The 19,003-nt window shown below is 45.8% G+C and overlaps 1 protein-coding gene across 1 annotated transcript in view; it reads left to right on the top strand.

Annotated features, from left to right (window-relative positions):
- Positions 1-18,195, top strand: part of slc6a17 (solute carrier family 6 member 17) — a 28,630-nt gene extending 10,435 nt beyond the window's left edge. The window contains exons 3-12 of the mRNA XM_044127292.1: positions 9,038-9,195; positions 10,297-10,423; positions 11,241-11,422; positions 12,011-12,121; positions 13,585-13,826; positions 13,917-14,109; positions 14,410-14,602; positions 14,688-14,847; positions 14,966-15,128; positions 15,855-18,195. Coding sequence (XP_043983227.1) covers positions 9,038-9,195; positions 10,297-10,423; positions 11,241-11,422; positions 12,011-12,121; positions 13,585-13,826; positions 13,917-14,109; positions 14,410-14,602; positions 14,688-14,847; positions 14,966-15,128; positions 15,855-16,217 — 1,892 coding nt within the window. The 3' untranslated portion in view covers positions 16,218-18,195. The remainder of the gene's footprint in view (positions 1-9,037; positions 9,196-10,296; positions 10,424-11,240; positions 11,423-12,010; positions 12,122-13,584; positions 13,827-13,916; positions 14,110-14,409; positions 14,603-14,687; positions 14,848-14,965; positions 15,129-15,854) is intronic.
- The last annotated feature ends 808 nt before the right edge of the window (positions 18,196-19,003 follow it).

Raw genomic sequence — 19,003 nt, 5'->3', positions numbered from 1 at the left:
ACTGCTCCTATTCTTCGGTCCCCTGACCCTGCAAGGCAGTTCATTGTGGAGGTCGATGCTTCTAGCACTGGGGTAGGTGCTGTCCTTAGTCAGAGAACCTCTGATGGTCGGATTCATCCTTGTGCTTTCTTTTCTAGGACTTTATCCAGCGCTGAACGTAACTATGATGTGGGGGAAAGAGAACTGTTGGCTGTTAAGTTAGCCCTTGAGGAATGGAGACACTGGCTGGAGGGGGCCAAAGACCCATTTCTCGTTTGGACAGACCACAAGAACCTGGAGTACTTGAAGGCAGCAAAACGACTCAATCCCAGACAAGCGAGGTGGGCTCTGTTTTTTGGACGGTTTAATTTTGCGCTCTCTTACAGACCTGGGACCAGAAACACAAAACCAGATGCCTTGTCAAGAATTTGTGAATCCTCTGATTTGAGGGCAAGTGGTGCAGAAGGTTTCATCCTCCCTGACTCAGTAAGGCTGACGGTGACCATGTTGGAGCTGGAGAAGGAGGTCAGGGAGGCGACTCAAGACCTACTGGTTCCAGCCTCATGCCCCTCGGACAGACTGTTTGTCCCAGAACACCTGGTTCCCAAGGTACTCAAGTTCTGCCATAAGTCCCGTCTGTTTTGTCATCCAGGCATCAGTAAAACCTTACAGATTGTTCAGTCTCAATTCTGGTGGAGCTCCCTAACCAAGGATGTTAAGGAATTCATTACGGCCTGTCATCAATGCTGTCAAGCCAAGTCATCTCGGCGCCCACCCTCAGGACTGCTGCGGCCCCTTCCCATCCCATCCCGCCCTTGGTCACACATTGCCATGGACTTTGTCACTGGTTTGCCTGTTTCTAATGGTTTCACTGTCTTGTTAACCGTCATTGACAGATTCTCTAAGATGGTCCATCTGGTCCCCCTCAAGACACTCCCTTCTGCAAAGGAGATGGGGGAGATTTTGGCACAGGAGGTGTTCCGCCTCCATGGGCTCCTACGGACATTGTCTCAGACAGGGGACCTCAGTTCGTCTCTGCTTTTGGAAGGAGTTTTGTGCCATGCTTGGCATATCCGTCAGTTTGTCGTCAGGTTTCCATCCCCAGACTGATGGACAGACCGAGAGGGCTAACCAGGAGATTGAGACCAAACTCCGTATCCTTTGTGACGCTGACCCCACAAGGTGGTCACACAACCTGCCATGGGTGGAACAGGCCTTAAATGCTCTTCCCTCAAGCTCCACTGGTCTTTCACCCTTCTACATTGTCCACGGGTTCCAGCCACCAGTGTTCACTATTCAGGAGAGGGAGGCTAAAGTACCCTCTGCTCATGCTGCGGCCATGAGGTGCCAACGGTTTGGAGAAGGGCAAGGAAAGCCATGATCAAGACATCAGAGGTGCAATCCAGGTCTGCCAATCGCCGGGTTCCTGCACCAACCTACCAGGTTGGCCAGAAGGTCTGGCTGTCTTCCAAGGATCTCCCCTACGGGTGGAGAGTCGGAAGTTGGCACCTCGTTCATTGGTCCCTTCCCAATCTCAAAGATTGTGAACCCGGTAGCGATCCGCCTACAGCTGCCCGTTCCATGAGAATTCACCCTACATTCCATGTGTCCCGGGTCAAGCCCTACACCGTGCCTCGCCTTGAGCCCGCCCAGGCCCCCTCCTCCCGCCCGGTTCCTGGATGGAGACCCCATCTACACGGTTCGCCGCATCCTCCGTCCAGGAGGAGGGACGGGCCTCCACTACCTGGTTGATTGGGAAGGCTATGGACCAGAGGAACGGACCTGGATTCCTGGACGCTGTCATTGACAAGACCCTCCTGAGGGACTTCCACCGCCGCCACCCTGACCAACCTAGAGGTCCGGCCGGGAGCCGGACCTTAGGAGGGTACTGTCATGTGTTCTGGCCCATCTGCCTGCTTTGTTTTCCTCCTCAGCCCTTACCTCTCCAATCAGCTCATCTGGCTCACCTGCATGCTGCTGCACAATCAGGCTCATGTCATCCACCTGTTCACCAGCAGTTATATTCAGCCCTCAGGCAGGCAGACGGTGCCAGATTTTTGAAAGCCTTTGTGTGAGTAGATATCCAGCGTTTCCTCTGTACCTGACCACGTTTTTGCCTCTCGGAGTTTACTGCCCTGTCTAGCCCTTGTCGGATTTTCTACTGGATTCTGGTTTCCGGACGTGACCCTGTTTCTGCTTTTTGACTTCTGCCTCTGCCTCGCCCCTGGATTTGTCCACCTGAAATTGCCTGCACGTGCTGGACCCTTTGCTGTACCCTGACCACTGATCTTCGCCTGTTCCTCAGATAAGTTACCTCTTACTGCCTTTTCATCCTGACCCCTCTCCCAGATCAACCCCAAGGGACTGCTTGTTGTCACAAGCTACCTAGACTGTGTTTTTCCCTCCCACTACACCTCTAGAAGAAGCTCCTGTCCTGTTACTGGGGGTTGCCGGTCCCATATCCTGATTCCTCATTAAAGGCTTGTTTCTTTAACTTTGTGTCTGACTGAAATTTCGGGTCCTCAGCTCTGATCGTTACAGCTACGGTGGGACAGATTGAGTTTGTTGTTTTTTTTGGGGGGGGGATTGATGCCTTCCTTAAGTTGTTGGACTTGTTCTATTTTAAGAATTTATTGATTGGCAGTGATTTAGCCCAGGTGTGTCTGATAAAACTGAACCAAAAATGTGTTTAATCACAATTAATTCACAATTTAGTGGCGGCGTCTTTACTAGGATGTCACCATAAATAAGCTAACCTGGTGCTTATTAAAATGAATGTCTTTGAAAGAAACTGAAGAAATTGGATCTTCAACTGGAGTTAAGCAAGTTATTGATCTGTTATAGTAATCAATAATGAAATAGTTGGTAATATTCAATAACATTCTATCAGACGTCTTACAGTGACTAAAAGCATGTGTACCTGGAAAACCCTGCATGTGTTAGCCTGTTTTTGCTTTTAGAAATCAGTCACCATCAACAAAATTTGACCTTTATTGACAAAAGAAATTATCCAAAAAAAGAAAAAATCAATATCAAAGTGAAAATGTTGTGTTCTGTGTTTTCCTGTGTTTATTTTGAAGTTTCCTGTGTGTCTGAGTCTCCGTGTTGTCCTGTCTTCCCTTGATTAGTTCCCAGGTGTGTCTCGTTCCCTGATTACCCTCTTGTGTATTTAGCGTCACCTGTGTGTGTCTGTGTTCGTCGGATCCTATGTCTGCGTCTACGTCTTGCTACGTCTGAGTTCAGTCTGTGTACGTAAGTGTATGTCGAGTCCTCGTATCGCCTGTTGCTACCTGTAGTGAGCTTCAGCCTTCCGCTCAGCAGTGCTGCCAGGTCTGTGGACTGTGTTTTGTGTTTTTTCGGTTCCATTAAACTCCTCATCTCACATCATCTGGGTCTACTGCGTTTGCCTCACCACCACCACAACACCATTTCATGACAGAAGGATCCGACCAAGCTGAACGGTGAGGCACGCAATTACCATCATGGACCCAGAGGAAATAAAAGAATTAACGGAGACCATACGCGAGTATGAGGCTGCCATGTCCAAGCCGTACGCTGCTACAAGACGGCTTGGATTCGCCATCCGGTTGGGTCTGTTGCTGGATTACTGGGTTCCACGTTTTCCGCTTCCTGAGCTGGTGGCATTGCAGAGGGAGGCAGAGTGGGAGCGTGAGGCAGCGCATGCTGTCATGGCTGGAGAACCGCTGCCTCCCAGACCCAAGACTCTGTCCTCCCGATCCACCACCCCCGTTCCGTCGCCTGAAGAGCCAGCAGCAGACCCTCCGCAGCCGGAGCCAGCAGCAGACCTTCCGCGGCCGGAGCCGCCAGCAGCGCTTCCGCCACCCGAGTCCGTTCCTGCCGCCGCTCCAGCCGGCGCACCCGAGCCCGTTCCTGCCGCCGCTCCAGCCGGCGCACCCGAGCCCGTTCCTGCCGCCGCTCCAGCCGCGCACCAGGCTCCCGTTCTGCCGCCCGCTCGCCCAGCCGGGCGACCCAGCTCGTTCCTGCCGCCGCTCGCCCAGCCGGGCGCACCCGACTCCTAGTGCTTCCCCGAGACTCCTAGTGCTTCCCCGAGACTCCTAGTGCTTCCCGAGACTCCTAGTGCTTCCCCCGAGACTCCTAGTGCTTCCCCCGAGACTCCTAGTGCTTCCCCCGAGACTCCTAGTGCTTCCCCCGAGACTCCTTGTGCTTCCCGAGACTCCTAGTGCTTCCCCGAGACTCCTAGTGCTTCCCGAGACTCCTAGTGCTTCCCCGAGACTCCTAGTGCTTCCCCGAGACTCCTAGTGCTTCCCGAGACTCCTAGTGCTTCCCCCGAGACTCCTAGTGCTTCCCCCGAGACTCCTAGTGCTTCCCCCGAGACTCCTAGTGCTTCCCCCGAGACTCCTAGTGCTTCCCCCGAGACTCCTAGTGCTTCCCCCGAGACTCCTAGTGCTTCCCGAGACTCCTAGTGCTTCCCGAGACTCCTAGTGCTTCCCGAGACTCCTAGTGCTTCCCCGAGACTCCTAGTGCTTCCCGAGACTCCTAGTGCTTCCCGAGACTCCTAGTGCTTCCCCGAGACTCCTAGTGCTTCCCGAGACTCCTAGTGCTTCCCGAGACAGCCTCGTCACGCCTCCGTGCGCCCCAGAGACTCCTTGTGCTCCTCGCCGCCGCCCGGCGGCCCCAGAGACTCCTTGTGCTCTCATCGCCGCCCCGTGCGGCCCCAGAGACTCCTTGTGCTCCTCACGCCCGCGGCGCCCCAGAGACTCCTTGTGCTCCTTGCCGCCGCCTGCAGGCGGCCCCAGAGACTCCTTGTGCTCGCCGCCTCGTGGCGCCCCAGAGACTCCTTGTGCTCCTCGTCGCCGCCCCCGTGCGGCCCCAGAGACTCCTTGTGCTCCTCGTCGCCGCCCCCGTGCGGCCCCAGAGACTCCTTGTGCTCCTCGCCGCCGCCGCCGTGCGGTCCTAGAGACTCCTCGTCGCCGCGGACGGCCGCCGGACAGCCTCCGTGGTTCCCGCCTCCTGCGCCGCGGACGGCCGCCGGACAGCCTCCGTGGTTCCCGCCTCCTGCGCCGCGGACGGCCGCCGGACCGCCTCCGTGGCTCCCGCCTCCTGCGCCGAGGTCGGCCCCCTGACCTCCTCCGTGGCTCCCGCTTCCTGCGCCGAGGTCGGCCCCCTGACCTCCTCCGTGGCTCCCGCTTCCTGCGCCGAGGTCGGCCCCCTGACCTCCTCCGTGGCTCCCGCTTCCTGCGCCGAGGTCGGCCCCCTGACCTCCTCCGTGGCTCCCGCTTCCTGCGTTTCCACCCACCCAGTTGGGTTTGTTTTGTTTTTGTTTTTTGGACTTTGGACCCTCGTGTCTCCGCCTATTTGATAGGTTGTTTTTCGTTCTTTTTCCATAGACTCTGGCCCCCCGTCCAGCTCCCCTCCACCCACCCTTGTTGTGTTTCAGTTTTTGGGCGTCTGGGAGCCGCCCGTTAAGGGGGGGGTACTGTTGTGTTCTGTGTTTTCCTGTGTTTATTTTGAAGTTTCCTGTGTGTCTGAGTCTCCGTGTTGTCCTGTCTTCCCTTGATTAGTTCCCAGGTGTGTCTCGTTCCCTGATTACCCTCTTGTGTATTTAGCGTCACCTGTGTGTGTCTGTGTTCGTCGGATCCTTGTCTGCGTCTACGTCTTGCTACGTCTGAGTTCAGTCTGTGTACGTAAGTGTATGTCGAGTCCTCGTATCGCCTGTTGCTACCTGTAGTGAGCTTCAGCCTTCCGCTCAGCAGTGCTGCCAGGTCTGTGGACTGTGTTTTGTGTTTTTTCGGTTCCATTAAACTCCTCATCTCACATCATCTGGGTCTGCTGCGTTTGCCTCACCACCACCACAACACCATTTCATGACAGAAAATTCATTTCTACAAAATAGTAACAACTAAATAAAAATGTTTGAATGCAAATAACTTATCGAGTACAAAAAGAGTGTCAGATCCATCAAAACATGAAATGAAGGATTTCTAAATGAGCTTAATGACGACTGGTGAATTTTAAAATAAGCCTAATCAGCTAAAAATCAATCAAAAATCAATTTTATTGCATTTCATTCAGTGCATGGAGTCTGTGGCGCTTGCAAGTCTCACTGTTGTTAAAACTGACTTAGTTGAAAGATGTAATTTACAGTATTCGCAACTTCACAGTTAAACATATTTACATTTGAAGCCTCCACTTTGAGACCGATGTGTTTTCTACAGATCCAATAGTGTGATGTTGGTTAAGTTGTCTGAAGCAGAAGCAGACTTCTCAGTCGCTGAGGGTCTAAGTTCAGGCGTCCAGCTGGTAGTTCACTTAATACCGAGACCTAGAAGAGACTGCATGAATTCGCTGTAACACGATGCAAAAAGACTTTGCTCCAGACAAAGTCAACAGGAACCATTTTGGCTGTTTGTGTGTTGGAAATCACACCTGACACACAGACAGCAAACTTCTCCTACCAAGTCAGAGCTGCAGGCTCTGCAGCATTTGTCTGAATTAGTCGACATGCGCCCTCAGCAGCGATGGGATTAGGCGTTCAGTCCTCACTGAGAAGAGGAAGCAGAGAAATTTTAGCTGAGAAAGCCTCAGTCTGTTATGGTTCCTTAAGCTCTCTCAGCAGCTTGTGTTTGGCAGCTTGATTTACTATTATTATAATGAAATGAGAAGGTGGATGATGACTAAGAAGGAAGTTCAAGAATAAACACAAATGCTTTGGGCTTTTAGACATTGTTGATTTCTTGTGTGGGAAGGGTTTGCATTAAATGTGTCTTAGAGCCTGATGTGTACAGATTTGAGCCGTTGAATGTATTTCTGTGCAGATTTAAGGGTAATCCAATCTAAAGGATGACTCAGTTTATGAAGCTTTATTGTCCTCCTTGGTTCAGCTGATAAGGAAAACAATTTGTGCTGTTTGGTGATTCTCTGATGCCTGTTTGTAGTCAAGTTGACGCTCAGTTTAACTTTATGGCAGAAATTAAAATTAATCTACATATTAAGTACTTTTAAAAGTACGTTACCATTTAGCAAGGCAGCTTATTTTCACCAAAAATATGTCAAAACTTGATTTGTAATAGAGAATTGTTTTTGCTGATGCTCCTCTAAAGTAATCTTACAACAAAGAAGTATGAAAGTTTTGGACATTTCATGTTATTTTACATTTTGATCTGATCCATTTTATGAGTTTTTAGATTTGATCAATTTCCTGCGGCTGTTATTTTGTCTTTGTCTCTGTTATGACTGTCAGGACGACGCTGCAAGAAAGCACGCAATAATGTTTCATTTCACCCTGTTTTGTCTTAAACTGACATGGAGAAGTTCATCAATGGTTTGCTTACAGGGACGAAATATTAACAGATGTGAAATGGCAAAAGGTCAGTTTTACCCAGATCTCTGTTTCTCTCGTGGTTTGATTTGGTTCCTCTGTTGGAGTTCTGTTGGTGTTATTTCCACTGATAGTTGAGATTTAGTACATTTTTAATGGAAACAACAGGTGCTCAAGTCTCACAGAAAATCCTGATAAAACTGTGATTTTTCTAAAGACTTTATATTTCATTTCTTGTGATCCCGATCCTTGGTTGGACCAGGCAACTCTTAATATGAGTGTAACTGATCAAACAAAAGCATTTATATTTCATGATCTTCAAGATTTTGAGTATTTTATCCCTCTGTAATCTCACGTCAGCAGTCTCATATTGTACCTGGGACTTATGTTATATCAGGCTCTTTGAGTTTGTGTTGAGTAATTTTATTTATTTTTTTCAGATAATGTTCTCTGTGTCAGTTTTCTGTCATATCAGCCCTGGTTTGTCAGGTCACAGCTGTCATCAGCACAATTACTCACACATTTCTCTCCGCTGATCCTCCTCCTCTGTGTTTAAGCCCCTCCATTTAGCCAGTCATTGTCAGAATCTCCTGCTCTCCAAACTTTGGCAGTAAAATATTGCACTTCAGCTGCATTGGGTTGTGCCAGAACGCAAAATATGACACTGTTAGCAACTTTTAGCACGTGGATCTCTATGGTGACATGTAACCACATTGAATAATGTGTAAAACCAGTAACCGTGATTATTTTTCTGAATAGTGTGTGACATTAAGATTAACCCACATTTTGCTTACTTTTGTATTTTGATGTGATCGTCACAAAGTGCCTGCAAACTCTCCAGGCGTTTCCGTGTCGTAGATGCTAAAATTGAACTGAAGTAGCAGAAATGAGTCCATTCATCGGACCCAGCATTTAATGGGCATTCAGAGCATAGATTTACTTTGAATGTCAGTAACATTGCAGCCAAGATGTAATAAGTCATTACGGTATTGCACTTATTGATATTGCGATGAGAATATTGTGCAGCGTTGAAGTAAAGAAAATGAAGTTGTTGTTTTTTTTTGCTTAAATTTGTACAAATCGAAGCAAAATATTCTGTAGTAGATTAAAAGGTTGTCTGAAAGACTATTTTCTTGTATTCAACCAACCTCTAACACTAGTATCTTACCTGAGGTGATTTAATTTATGTGTGGATTTGACGATAAATGGCTTCCAGTAAGAAGATCTTTGTAGTTTATCTTTTTATTGACACATATTACCTTGCATCTGTTCATTATGCCTTTCCAGTAGAGATTTGAAAGAAGATTCTGTATTAGAGACATGGCTGTCATATCATAATTCATTGTTCGCTTTGGTTCCTGCTCTCTCCGTCAGGCTGATCCTGTTGTCAGCATCAGGTAAAACATGAATGAAGTCTTTTTCACTGTTAACCATGTCTCTGGCTTCAGATGCTTCTGTCGCCATGGTTCCTCTTCATTTCTTGACGTAAGCAGGACTGGATGTGACTTGCAGTCTGTGCTTTCCTCTCCCCCCCCCCCTCTGTGAAAAAGAGGGTCATGATGAAGCATTGAGAGGAGGCTGAACTGAAAGAGGACGGGAGAAAACCAAATATTAGAGCAAATAAAAGGGAGAGGAGAGAACAGAGCAGACATTGTTTCCTCTGCTGCTTTTAAAAGAGGCTTCATATTTCACCACATTGAAACCGTTATATAAATAAACATGCTGCCATGTTTCCTCCCACTGTGCTCTCTTTGTCAGGTGCATACCTAGTGCCCTACTTCATCCTCCTCCTCCTCATCGGCATCCCCCTGTTCTTCCTGGAGTTGGCAGTCGGTCAGCGGATCAGGCGTGGCAGCATCGGGGTGTGGAACTACGTTTACCCTCAGCTGGGGGGCATCGGCGTTTCCAGCCTCATGGTGAGTTTATCACGTCAGTTCACGTTTACCCAGGTTGGATTGGACCGGGTCATTCTGCAGCATGCGGGTCACAATGCACGTTTTTTTAATAGTGGAGTAAAAAAAAAGAAGAAAAATGAACATTAATACAAAATAAAACTACAAAATATTGAACTCTGGCAAAAATATTTTTAACCTTTGAAAACAAAACTCATAGTGGCTAAAATACACAGACCCATTCAGTAAATCAGAATGTTAAAAGCCCATTTATTTTAGGAACTTTGTCACCAAGTGAAACCCGATCGATAGAGATTAATTACTCACAGATGGATGTTTGTAAGTCTTTGTTTCTGTTAGATCTAAAAATGTTCCACTTATATTTTAAATTAGAATATTACATCAAACTAATAAAAGTACATAAACATGGGTTTTAGTGACAATTATATTTAATTTTCAATATATATGTATCAATTACTTCATCTTATTTTTCAGCCAGAAAGTCTAAGAGTATCATTAGTTCAAATAATATTTGTCAGATAATAGGAAAACTATTAATGACTTTTAAATCACCTAAAGATCCTCATATTATAAAGACATCAATTTTCTTTTGTGTTTAAACAACAGAGTCATCAATCCTGCTGTAGAATATTTCCTTCTGAGCCAAATGACTTCTAGTTGCTTTAAGAAAACCTCCAGGTCTGATCTGTGCCACAGTCTGTCCTCCTCATCATCAGCAGTATTGACCCGTCTTGTCCACATCACATTATCATCAGCCGCTTATAACAACCTGTCGGCACCCGAGTCTCTCAGGCAGCGACTCTCCTCTGTGTGCCAGTCATCCCGACACGAATTTCATCAGTCTAATGCAAACGAGGGGATGTGGATGCGTGTCCGAGGGCAGCGAGGCGTGTGGCAGCTCGGATGTGGCAGAGGGAGCTCCAGCGTCTATAAATACCGCCTCTTTGAGGACCACAGGCTTGGCAGAGAGAGCAAGCAGCTCAATAATTCATACGCGCCGCGTCTTAAGCTGCTCTTTGCTGCTGTGTGTGTGTCTGTGTGCCCTGCCTCACCTCGACACGCTGCGTGCCGTTAAATGAACGTGCCTTTCTGTTGTCTCTGCAGGTCTGCGGCTTTGTTGGCCTCTATTACAACGTCATTATCGGCTGGAGCATCTTCTATTTCTTCCAGTCGTTTCAGTATCCTCTGCCATGGGCCGAATGCCCCATCAGGAAAAACGGAACCGAAGCCAGTGAGTTTCAAACACCCACCTCACCCTGAGAGGCTGTCAGCACAAAACAGAGGGAAAGGAAACAGAAATGGGTCCTTGAGAGCTTTTTCTTGTCCTGCAGTTAGACTCAGCAGAAAGAGAGAGAGAGACCCACCATTGCTGTGCTTAACGCTGCAGAACATGTTTGTATGTGTGCATTGTAGCAGCCTCTGCAGGAGAGAGTCATCGGAGCTGTTGCAGCGGCTGAGGCCGCTCTGCAGGTCACCGTACGGACAGCTCTGTTGTGAAGGCTCGTTAGCCGGTTTGACCCAGCTGATTGGGTCGGCACTTTGACCAGCTGGTGGCAGCAGCTGATGCCAAGACTCCTTATTGACACTGTGAAATTCAGCGTCACCTTGGAGTCTAATTTAGAATCGGCCGTAGATTGCTCTCGCAAGATTATTCATAATCCTTAAATCTGTCACAATCTGCCATGTTAAGGACAGGAAAATTCAATGTATTTTTGGGGGATCTTATGTGACAAACCAGCACAAGCTACACATAAGCGTGATGTGCAAGGAAAGTGATTAAAAGGTTTCTTACTCTCATAATATCTGAAAAGTCTGCCATGCATTTGTATTTTGGCTTTTTACTCTGATACTCCCTAATTAAACCTCTGACCAGCTGCCTTATGGAGTCACCTAACAAAGAGCATCATGAAGAAATTGTTCTGGTCTAAACTGTTCAGCTCAGTTTAGACCTCATCTAAACTGAGCTGAACAGTTTAGGTCAGGATGGTAAATTGTCCCAGTTGACGTCCAGAGGTCAATCTGTCTCCTTTTCCTTGCTGATGATCTAGTTGTGGAGCCAGAATGTGAGAAGAGCTCAGCCACCACCTACTTCTGGTACCGCCAGACTCTGAACATCACCAGCACCATCGACGAAACCGGTGGCCTGAACTGGAAGATGACCCTGTCCCTGCTGGTGGCTTGGATCTTGGTCTGCCTGGCCGTCATCAAGGGCATCCAGTCCTCTGGGAAGGTGGGCAGCTCTTCTGGCTGAACCTGCAGCCTGCACACACAGATTCTTTCCTTTCATTTATTTCTTCACACACCATGGTATCAAATCCTTTCAGCCAGAGCTCTCCGTTTGGGTTTTTAATCACTGATTTGTCCATATCCATGAGGGCTTTTCTGACTTGGGCAAAGGTAAAATACTAAGCCTCTCATCCACACGCATCTATTTTTGGACCTCATCTAGATTATGGAAGCCAGGGACATGCAACATTGATAAGCTTAAGCCGAACCAAGGAACAACTGATTCAACTGTGTAGTCGGTAGCTTCAACACGCTGTGCTCTCGAGCCAAATTATGAGTCATGCAGCATATCACTGCACTCCATCCAGTCCAGATCTGACACATTTCTTTAGCGAGTCCGTCGGATGCAGCGGGAAGGATTTTAGCCTCCTGGGCTCATCTCACAGATTTGGTTTAAAGCAAACACAGAGCAGCTCTGGGAGCGTGTGTGGATGTGGGTTTGATTGCACTTCTCCCTCTACGTGTGAGGTCTCAGAAAAGCGTGTCCATGGCAACAGTGTGTGATGTGGTTGACGTTCTCTCCCTCTTTTAGGTGATGTACTTCAGCTCTCTCTTCCCGTACGTGGTGCTCTTCTGCTTCCTGGTGCGAGGCTTGATGCTGAAGGGCTCGGTGGACGGCATCGCTCATATGTTCACTCCCAAGGTGAGAGAGCATAGGCGATACTTTTCCAAACCAAAGCAGCAATCGCTATGCAGAAACTCCAGGATTAATTACACTTGACGTCAACCTAGTAAAAAGACAAAATCACAAAACTTTGCTTTGTACTGAGAAAGAAAAAGAATAAACCCTCTCCTGTCAAAGCTGAGTGTGCGGTTACGTCAGCAGCTCTCATAGTTCAAGCACCACTCATTAAGATCCAATTTCATGAAAATGTCAATAATACTCAGGCGGGGCGGTCAGAAGGAGCAGCGTCGCCCTCTAGTGGTGAGTGCATGTTCAGAGGAACAGAAAACAGTTTAAAGAATGCAGATAAATTATTATAATGAGGAGATTTCTAAAGAGATTTTTCAGCATTGACGATCTGATTGTGGAAGTTTGAGGTCAAATATGTTTTTGTGTATTTACAGCTTTTTTTGTACGCGTTTGTGCCTTAAAAATGTTTTGTTGGGGGGTTTTTTGTTTTGTTTTTTGTAAATGCAATGACAAGTTTCAAACTAATTCCACATTTCAGCAAAATGTCTAACCACGGAGTTAAAATACAAATATATAAATGAGTAAAGAAAACTATTTTAAGTCAATTTGTCAAGGTACGAAATCAGAATGAAATGGAAATGATTTAATCTGTATTTGCATGCAGATGCTACACTCCCTTTAGTTCTGAGTAACAAATTATCATCACCTGCAGCAACCTGTTCACTTTCCTAACTTTATTTCAAACAAGACAGATTGAAAAAAACACTCAAACCTTCTTGGGTGCAAAACACAGTAACAGATACATTCGATTTACTGTAAATGCAGTGACCTCTTTATAGGTTGAAACAGTGAAAGTTGAGTTAAGTTACGCTTGAATATGTTGTCTGTGTTGCAATGTTTGACAGATCTTTAGAACAATTTTTTTCACTTATTTCTAAAGCATGAGATTTGGTCTACAGCTATTTCATTTGTGCATTTTGCAGGTTAAAACTAGCTGTAATTAATGTGGCAGTAACAAAAAAAAGAATCATTATTGTAAATATAATGTAAAATTCAATGATAAAAAGTTTCAGAAGATTCATTCACATCCACTGATCTGCATAAATGTCATGTTAGTTTGGATCTTTTCAAGTTGAAATGTGGATACAGCCACCCTTCAAGGATTTAAAAATTGAGAATTGTAATTGGTTTTGCCAATCCCCACACCAGCAAAATTAAAGATTCGACCTTAAATAAATTGACAAACACCTCGCCTGTTTTATTAGTCTAATCACTCTGAGTGATTTGCAGAGAAAATGCATATTTTTTCTTAACTTACTAGTAAAAGAACAATTAAACACATCGACACAAGCCCAGGATTCATACAGAAATCAACATCCACACTGAGTGCATGTAAGCTTCTGTCCAGAGTTATATTCATGTCGTGGTGAGTGAACATGGTCTATAATCTCGTCACTTCCTCTTCTCACCAGCTGGAGAAGATGCTGGAGCCGCAGGTGTGGAGGGAAGCAGCGACGCAGGTCTTCTTCGCCCTCGGCCTGGGCTTCGGAGGCGTCATCGCGTTCTCCAGCTACAACAAGAGGGACAACAACTGCCACTTCGACGCAGCTCTGGTTTCCGTCATCAACTTCGTCACGTCCATCTTGGCCACTTTGGTGGTGTTCGCTGTGCTGGGCTTCAAAGCCAACATCATGAATGAGAAGTGTGTTGTCGAGTGAGTATGTCTTATAGAAAAAAAAGTCCCTCTTCAGGAGACGATTTCCTTTTTTATTCATTATTAACACGTCTATCTTTATCTCTCCAGGAACACAGAGAAGATTCTGGGTTACCTGAACACAGGTGTGCTGAGTAAGGAGCTTATTCCTCCTCACATCAACTTTTCCCACCTGACAGCTCAGGATTACTCAGAGATGTACGGAGTCATCAAGACGGTGAAGGAGGACATCTTTGGCCAGCTGGGTCTGGACCCCTGCCTCCTGGAGGACGAACTTAATAAGGTCACACCAAAAATGATTTTGCTTCCAAACATACGAGTAGAGAAATAAAAAATGGGTAAAGGGAAAAGGATTGCAAGAGCAACAATACCTTTTTGAACATATTTCCTTTTCATTACTTCTAGTTTTTTGGTGTGTTTTTATGGAAGTTTAAATTCACAATTACTTTACACGCAGTGAATGTTTCCAGTTACAATATAATTAATGAACCGATAGCTGAGTCCTTTTCTTGATTTTTTTTTCAGCAGCTCAGTTGTTACCTTTGAACGCTGTGACCATCTCCAGTATCTTCCTCCCTTTCAGGCGGTCCAGGGGACCGGCCTGGCCTTCATCGCCTTCACCGAGGCCATGACACATTTCCCCGCCAGCCCCTTCTGGTCTGTCATGTTCTTCTTCATGCTGATCAACCTGGGTCTGGGAAGCATGATCGGAACCATGACCGGCATCACCACGCCCATACTGGACGCCTTCAAGATCCGGAAGGAGATTCTGTGCGGTGAGTCCTCATTCTGGCTTTCCAGAATCGGCGAGTGGGATCGGATTTTAACGGCGTGTTTCTGTCCTGTTTGCGTCTACTTTAGTGGTTTGCTGCATAATAGCCTTCCTGCTGGGTTTGCTGTTTGTGCAGCGTTCAGGGAACTACTTTGTCACCATGTTTGATGACTACTCCGCTGGTTTGCCCCTCACCGTGGTTGTGATCCTGGAGAACATCTCTGTAGCCTGGATATATGGCACTAAGAGGTACCGTGGCTAGAAACCACTGCTTAACTGTGTGTGTTGTGAGAAAATAAGTGATTGCAAGTAAACATTTTCCCCAAAACCTAATTGTCGTGTCTTGATTCTTCTTTTGAACTTTTAGATTCATGCAGGACCTGGAGGATATGCTTGGTTTCAGACCATACGCCTTCTACTACTACATGTGGAGATACGTGTCCCCAGCCATCCTGGTGGTGCTCATCGTTGCAACCGTCATAGAGATGTCTGTCAGTCCTGCAGGATACAACGCATGGGTGGAGGAAGAGGTCAGATCCTCCTGCCTGCCACTTTTTATTCCACAGAATATATTAGGGGGAAAAAAGGCGATACCATAACTAGGTTTATTAATATACAATTTCCTTGTTGTCAAAAGTTTTGCTACCGTCTTCTTGGTATTCATTCCAAAGATGCGTAAAAATGTCTAGAAACCTCAAACCTTCTCATGCATGAATAGTCGACTTACGTAGATCCACTAACCTATTTGTTCGTCTTTATTTTATGTGCTGCACTTACTTCGTAAGAGAAACAAAAACAGTGGCTGTTCCTACAGTCAGAGGGAAGAGACATTAAGTTTATGATCTTTTTAATGGAAATGATCTGCTGTGAATGTATTTTACTACAGTTATCATCAAATTGGACCATCTTTACCTGCATCTAAAACAGTTGGATTGATTTGATTTCATGTTTCTATATTATTGTTGTAAATGTTTGCCATATTTAGGGCATAAGTTAGCAAGACGGTAAAGGAGGTGAAATACTTTTCAAAGTTCACTGCTGGTTAAAGAAGTACAGCTACGAGTTGCATCTCGGGGCCAAGATGGCTCCTTAATGTTAATGAAATAAAGCTTTCTGTCCACATGTTTACCAGGGGTCCCAGTAATTGTAGTTGGCTACCTATGTGGGTTTTGTCTAAACATAATTTTCAAAAACTTGCATGGATTTTAACCCAAAATATGTTTTGTTTGACTTTACCATTTCTCTTTTACCTTTAGGGCTCAGAGCGTTTCCACAGCTACCCTCCATGGGCTTTAGCCATGGCCTACGCCCTCATCGTGGTCGCCATGCTGCCTCTGCCCATCGTCTTCATCGCCCGCCACTTCAACTTGGTCTCCGACGGCTCCAACAAGCTGTCGGTCTCCTACCGTAAAGGCATGATGAAGGATATCTCCAACCTGGAGGAGCAGGACGAGCAGCGCTTCATCCTCGGCAAGAACCCCAGCGAGGCTCCCTCCCCTATGCCAGCCCACCGCGCTTATCTTGGGCCCGGTGGCACCCAAGAGATGACCAACACCAACTATGGCACCAGCACCAAGACTGGATACCAGAACATTGGCTCGCCCGAGTCTGAGCTATGATCTATTGAGCTCCAACGTCCTCCCGCTTACAAACGAAGCCCTCTCAGCTAGAGGAGAGGGAAATAGAGAAGGTGGAAAAAATTCAGTTGCAGCATTCCTCACACCTTAACCTCCAGAGAAGTAAAAATAGAGAAGCACACAGAAAACAGCTCGTGATATGGCAGTCTGAAAATCAAGTCTGATCTTTTGCTCAGTGAACACGCCATGACAGCACTTCTCAGTGTGGAAGTTGTAACTGTGGGAAGAAGATTAGCATAACCCCGCCCCTGACAATTTTTGAAAAATTCTGGCAAAGTGGTCCGAGCCAAAAGACACAGAAAGGCGGGCCGAGTGTGGCAATGAGCAGAGGGGGTTAGCGGCGTTTTGGTCAGGACAAAAGAAGCACTGTTGTTAACTTATAAACTATATTTAGTGACTTTCCAGACACCTATAACAACTTTTTATCAAAAGACCAAAAGACTGTCCTGCAGTACACCATCACCAGTGGTCAGAGCAGAGGAGACCCACTTCACTCTGTGTCTTTGTTGCACATGAATCACACAATCTCAAATCTGAGTAACTATTTATCAAAGTTCGCCGCACTGTTCCAACTCCCAACTCACCACCAGGTGGGGCTGTGTGTCTGAGTGAGATGGTTTTATACCCAAACGGAGGGTTGTGTGATGAAAAGCCATACCGCTATAAACAAAGAGGGTCATTCAACTGCTGAAGCGCTGTTTGACCAAAAGGGATCTGCACTGAGGTGGTTTTAGGCTAAATAACACGGAACTGAAAAAATATGCACAAAACTGTTAAATTTGCACAGAAACATAAAGCTGGAACCCTAAATGATCTATTTAGACAGTTTATCGGCAACAAAAATGACCTGGGGGGGTGAGTTACAATTTAAGCATTAGTGAGGTGTCAAAAATAAAGAGAGAAAAAACAAAAATTAAGCTGAATTTAAAAATAATTGTACAACTTTCTATGTAGAAGACCTGGAAAGATTCACAGAGTACTGCAATGTTTCTCTGTTTCAATCTTTTGATACCTTTCAGTCATGAAATGTCACACGTGGAATTACTGACAGCCTGGAAATTTAAGAGTCAAGAGTTTAAATTCCCTAAAGGAATTTAAAAGCAGTCTTCCCACAAGAGGAAGACTGTTTTTCTTATGCTAGCACCATTACTTGCTAATATCCTGTGCTTGAACAGAAATGGGAATTAGCTGAAATCTGAGTGGAAATAAGCCACAAAATTCAGATGGGTGCATCTCTATATAAACTCTCTCTGAGGTTAAGCAGCGGGCAATGCTACAATGCTTAGACTGGCACAGAACTTAAAATGCTTTCAGGAATCAGTTTGTGCTTTTGCTGGTTCACTGAAGAGGATTGTTGCTATGGGAATAGGATCGAAGGAGACTTAGAAAAAAAAAATCATCCTTCACCTGATAAGTATCAGGAAACTTTTCATGAGGAAACAAAAGTGGTCAAACATTCATCTGTCACAATATGTAGTGCGAGATTCTGGTAGTGTTACAAGCACATTATAGTTTGGAGTTTTTCGTGCCTATCACGCATCAGCAATAATATCAGAGCTCATTGAATCACAAATCTCCTTCTATCTCTATTTCCCCTTCTAATGTACATTCAAACAGTGTATATATATGTTGTGCAATAGTTGGAGACCCCCCATGCGTACACGCTGCAATAGAGAAGAAAGAGGGGTTACCTTAGCCCCTCGTCATTTCTACAAGCACAGATCCACGGACACCTGCCATGTTTAGAGCATCTCTGAGCCTTAGCACTTGTCTTTTCAACGATGTTCCTCCTCATTGAGCACGGCGTGACTTTTAACGAATGGTTTAGGATTGTGGATGAGCCTCTGCTTTAAGGAAACAGACAGGCACGGGAGCTCAGTGTACACGTAGATTTGTATGTCTGTGTGCTGTCTGCCGCTGAATTAGAGCTCCTGGCATACCTGCCTGTTTAAAAATAGAGCAGCGTAGAGTTAATAGATGCTATACATTCAATAATAACTATGATTTCTTTACCATTCTGTCACAATAAGCTCTAACTTCTGTTGTATATAAGCCAAAATAATGGAGTTTTTGCAGAATAATTGTAACATCTGCAACATTTCCATGGACTCCAAGCCACTTATCCTGTTACAACACAATGAAATGCTAAAGTTTCTCAAAGGACTCCCCTTAAACTTTCTTTATCTTTATCTACCAGGGTAAATAATAATACCTTTTTATGACATGTGAATGGAGCGATCAAATTTGCTTGTGGTTCTTTTTCCGACAATTTCAGACAACTTACAAGGCACACTTTCTCTAAATGGCACCTGAAACCAAGGCACACATCTGAAAGTGCAGCTTTAGCTTGAGGTCAAAGCACATTTTAGGATAGCACAGCACCGTGGGCCTGCAGGAGTCATTGTGTCACGATGAGTGAAATTTTAGGTTGGTGAATGGACATTTTGATTGTCTACTTTAAATCCGGCATCCTGCAAAACACTGAGAGCACAGCTTCACAATAAAACGCACTGCCATGAATAAAAGTAATAAAACTGCCCTCTAATGTTTAATATTGATCAGAGCACAGTCCCAGCTACCCGCCACTGATGATGGTATTTTAACCAGTGACGTATGTAGATTTTGCCTTCACGTTTACAAAGATGTCTAAGGCAGAAAAAGCTGTTATCTGTTGTTGATAATGAATAGGATTGAAAGCAAAGACTCCAGGGTCTCCTCGTCTTGTCCACATGTCCGCTGCAACTTCTGGAGTTCATCTCAGCTGAGTC

Source organism: Gambusia affinis, linkage group LG01, assembly GCF_019740435.1.
Source record: "Gambusia affinis linkage group LG01, SWU_Gaff_1.0, whole genome shotgun sequence".
NCBI lineage: Eukaryota > Metazoa > Chordata > Actinopteri > Cyprinodontiformes > Poeciliidae > Gambusia > Gambusia affinis.
This window is presented reverse-complemented; position numbering and strand designations above follow the sequence as displayed.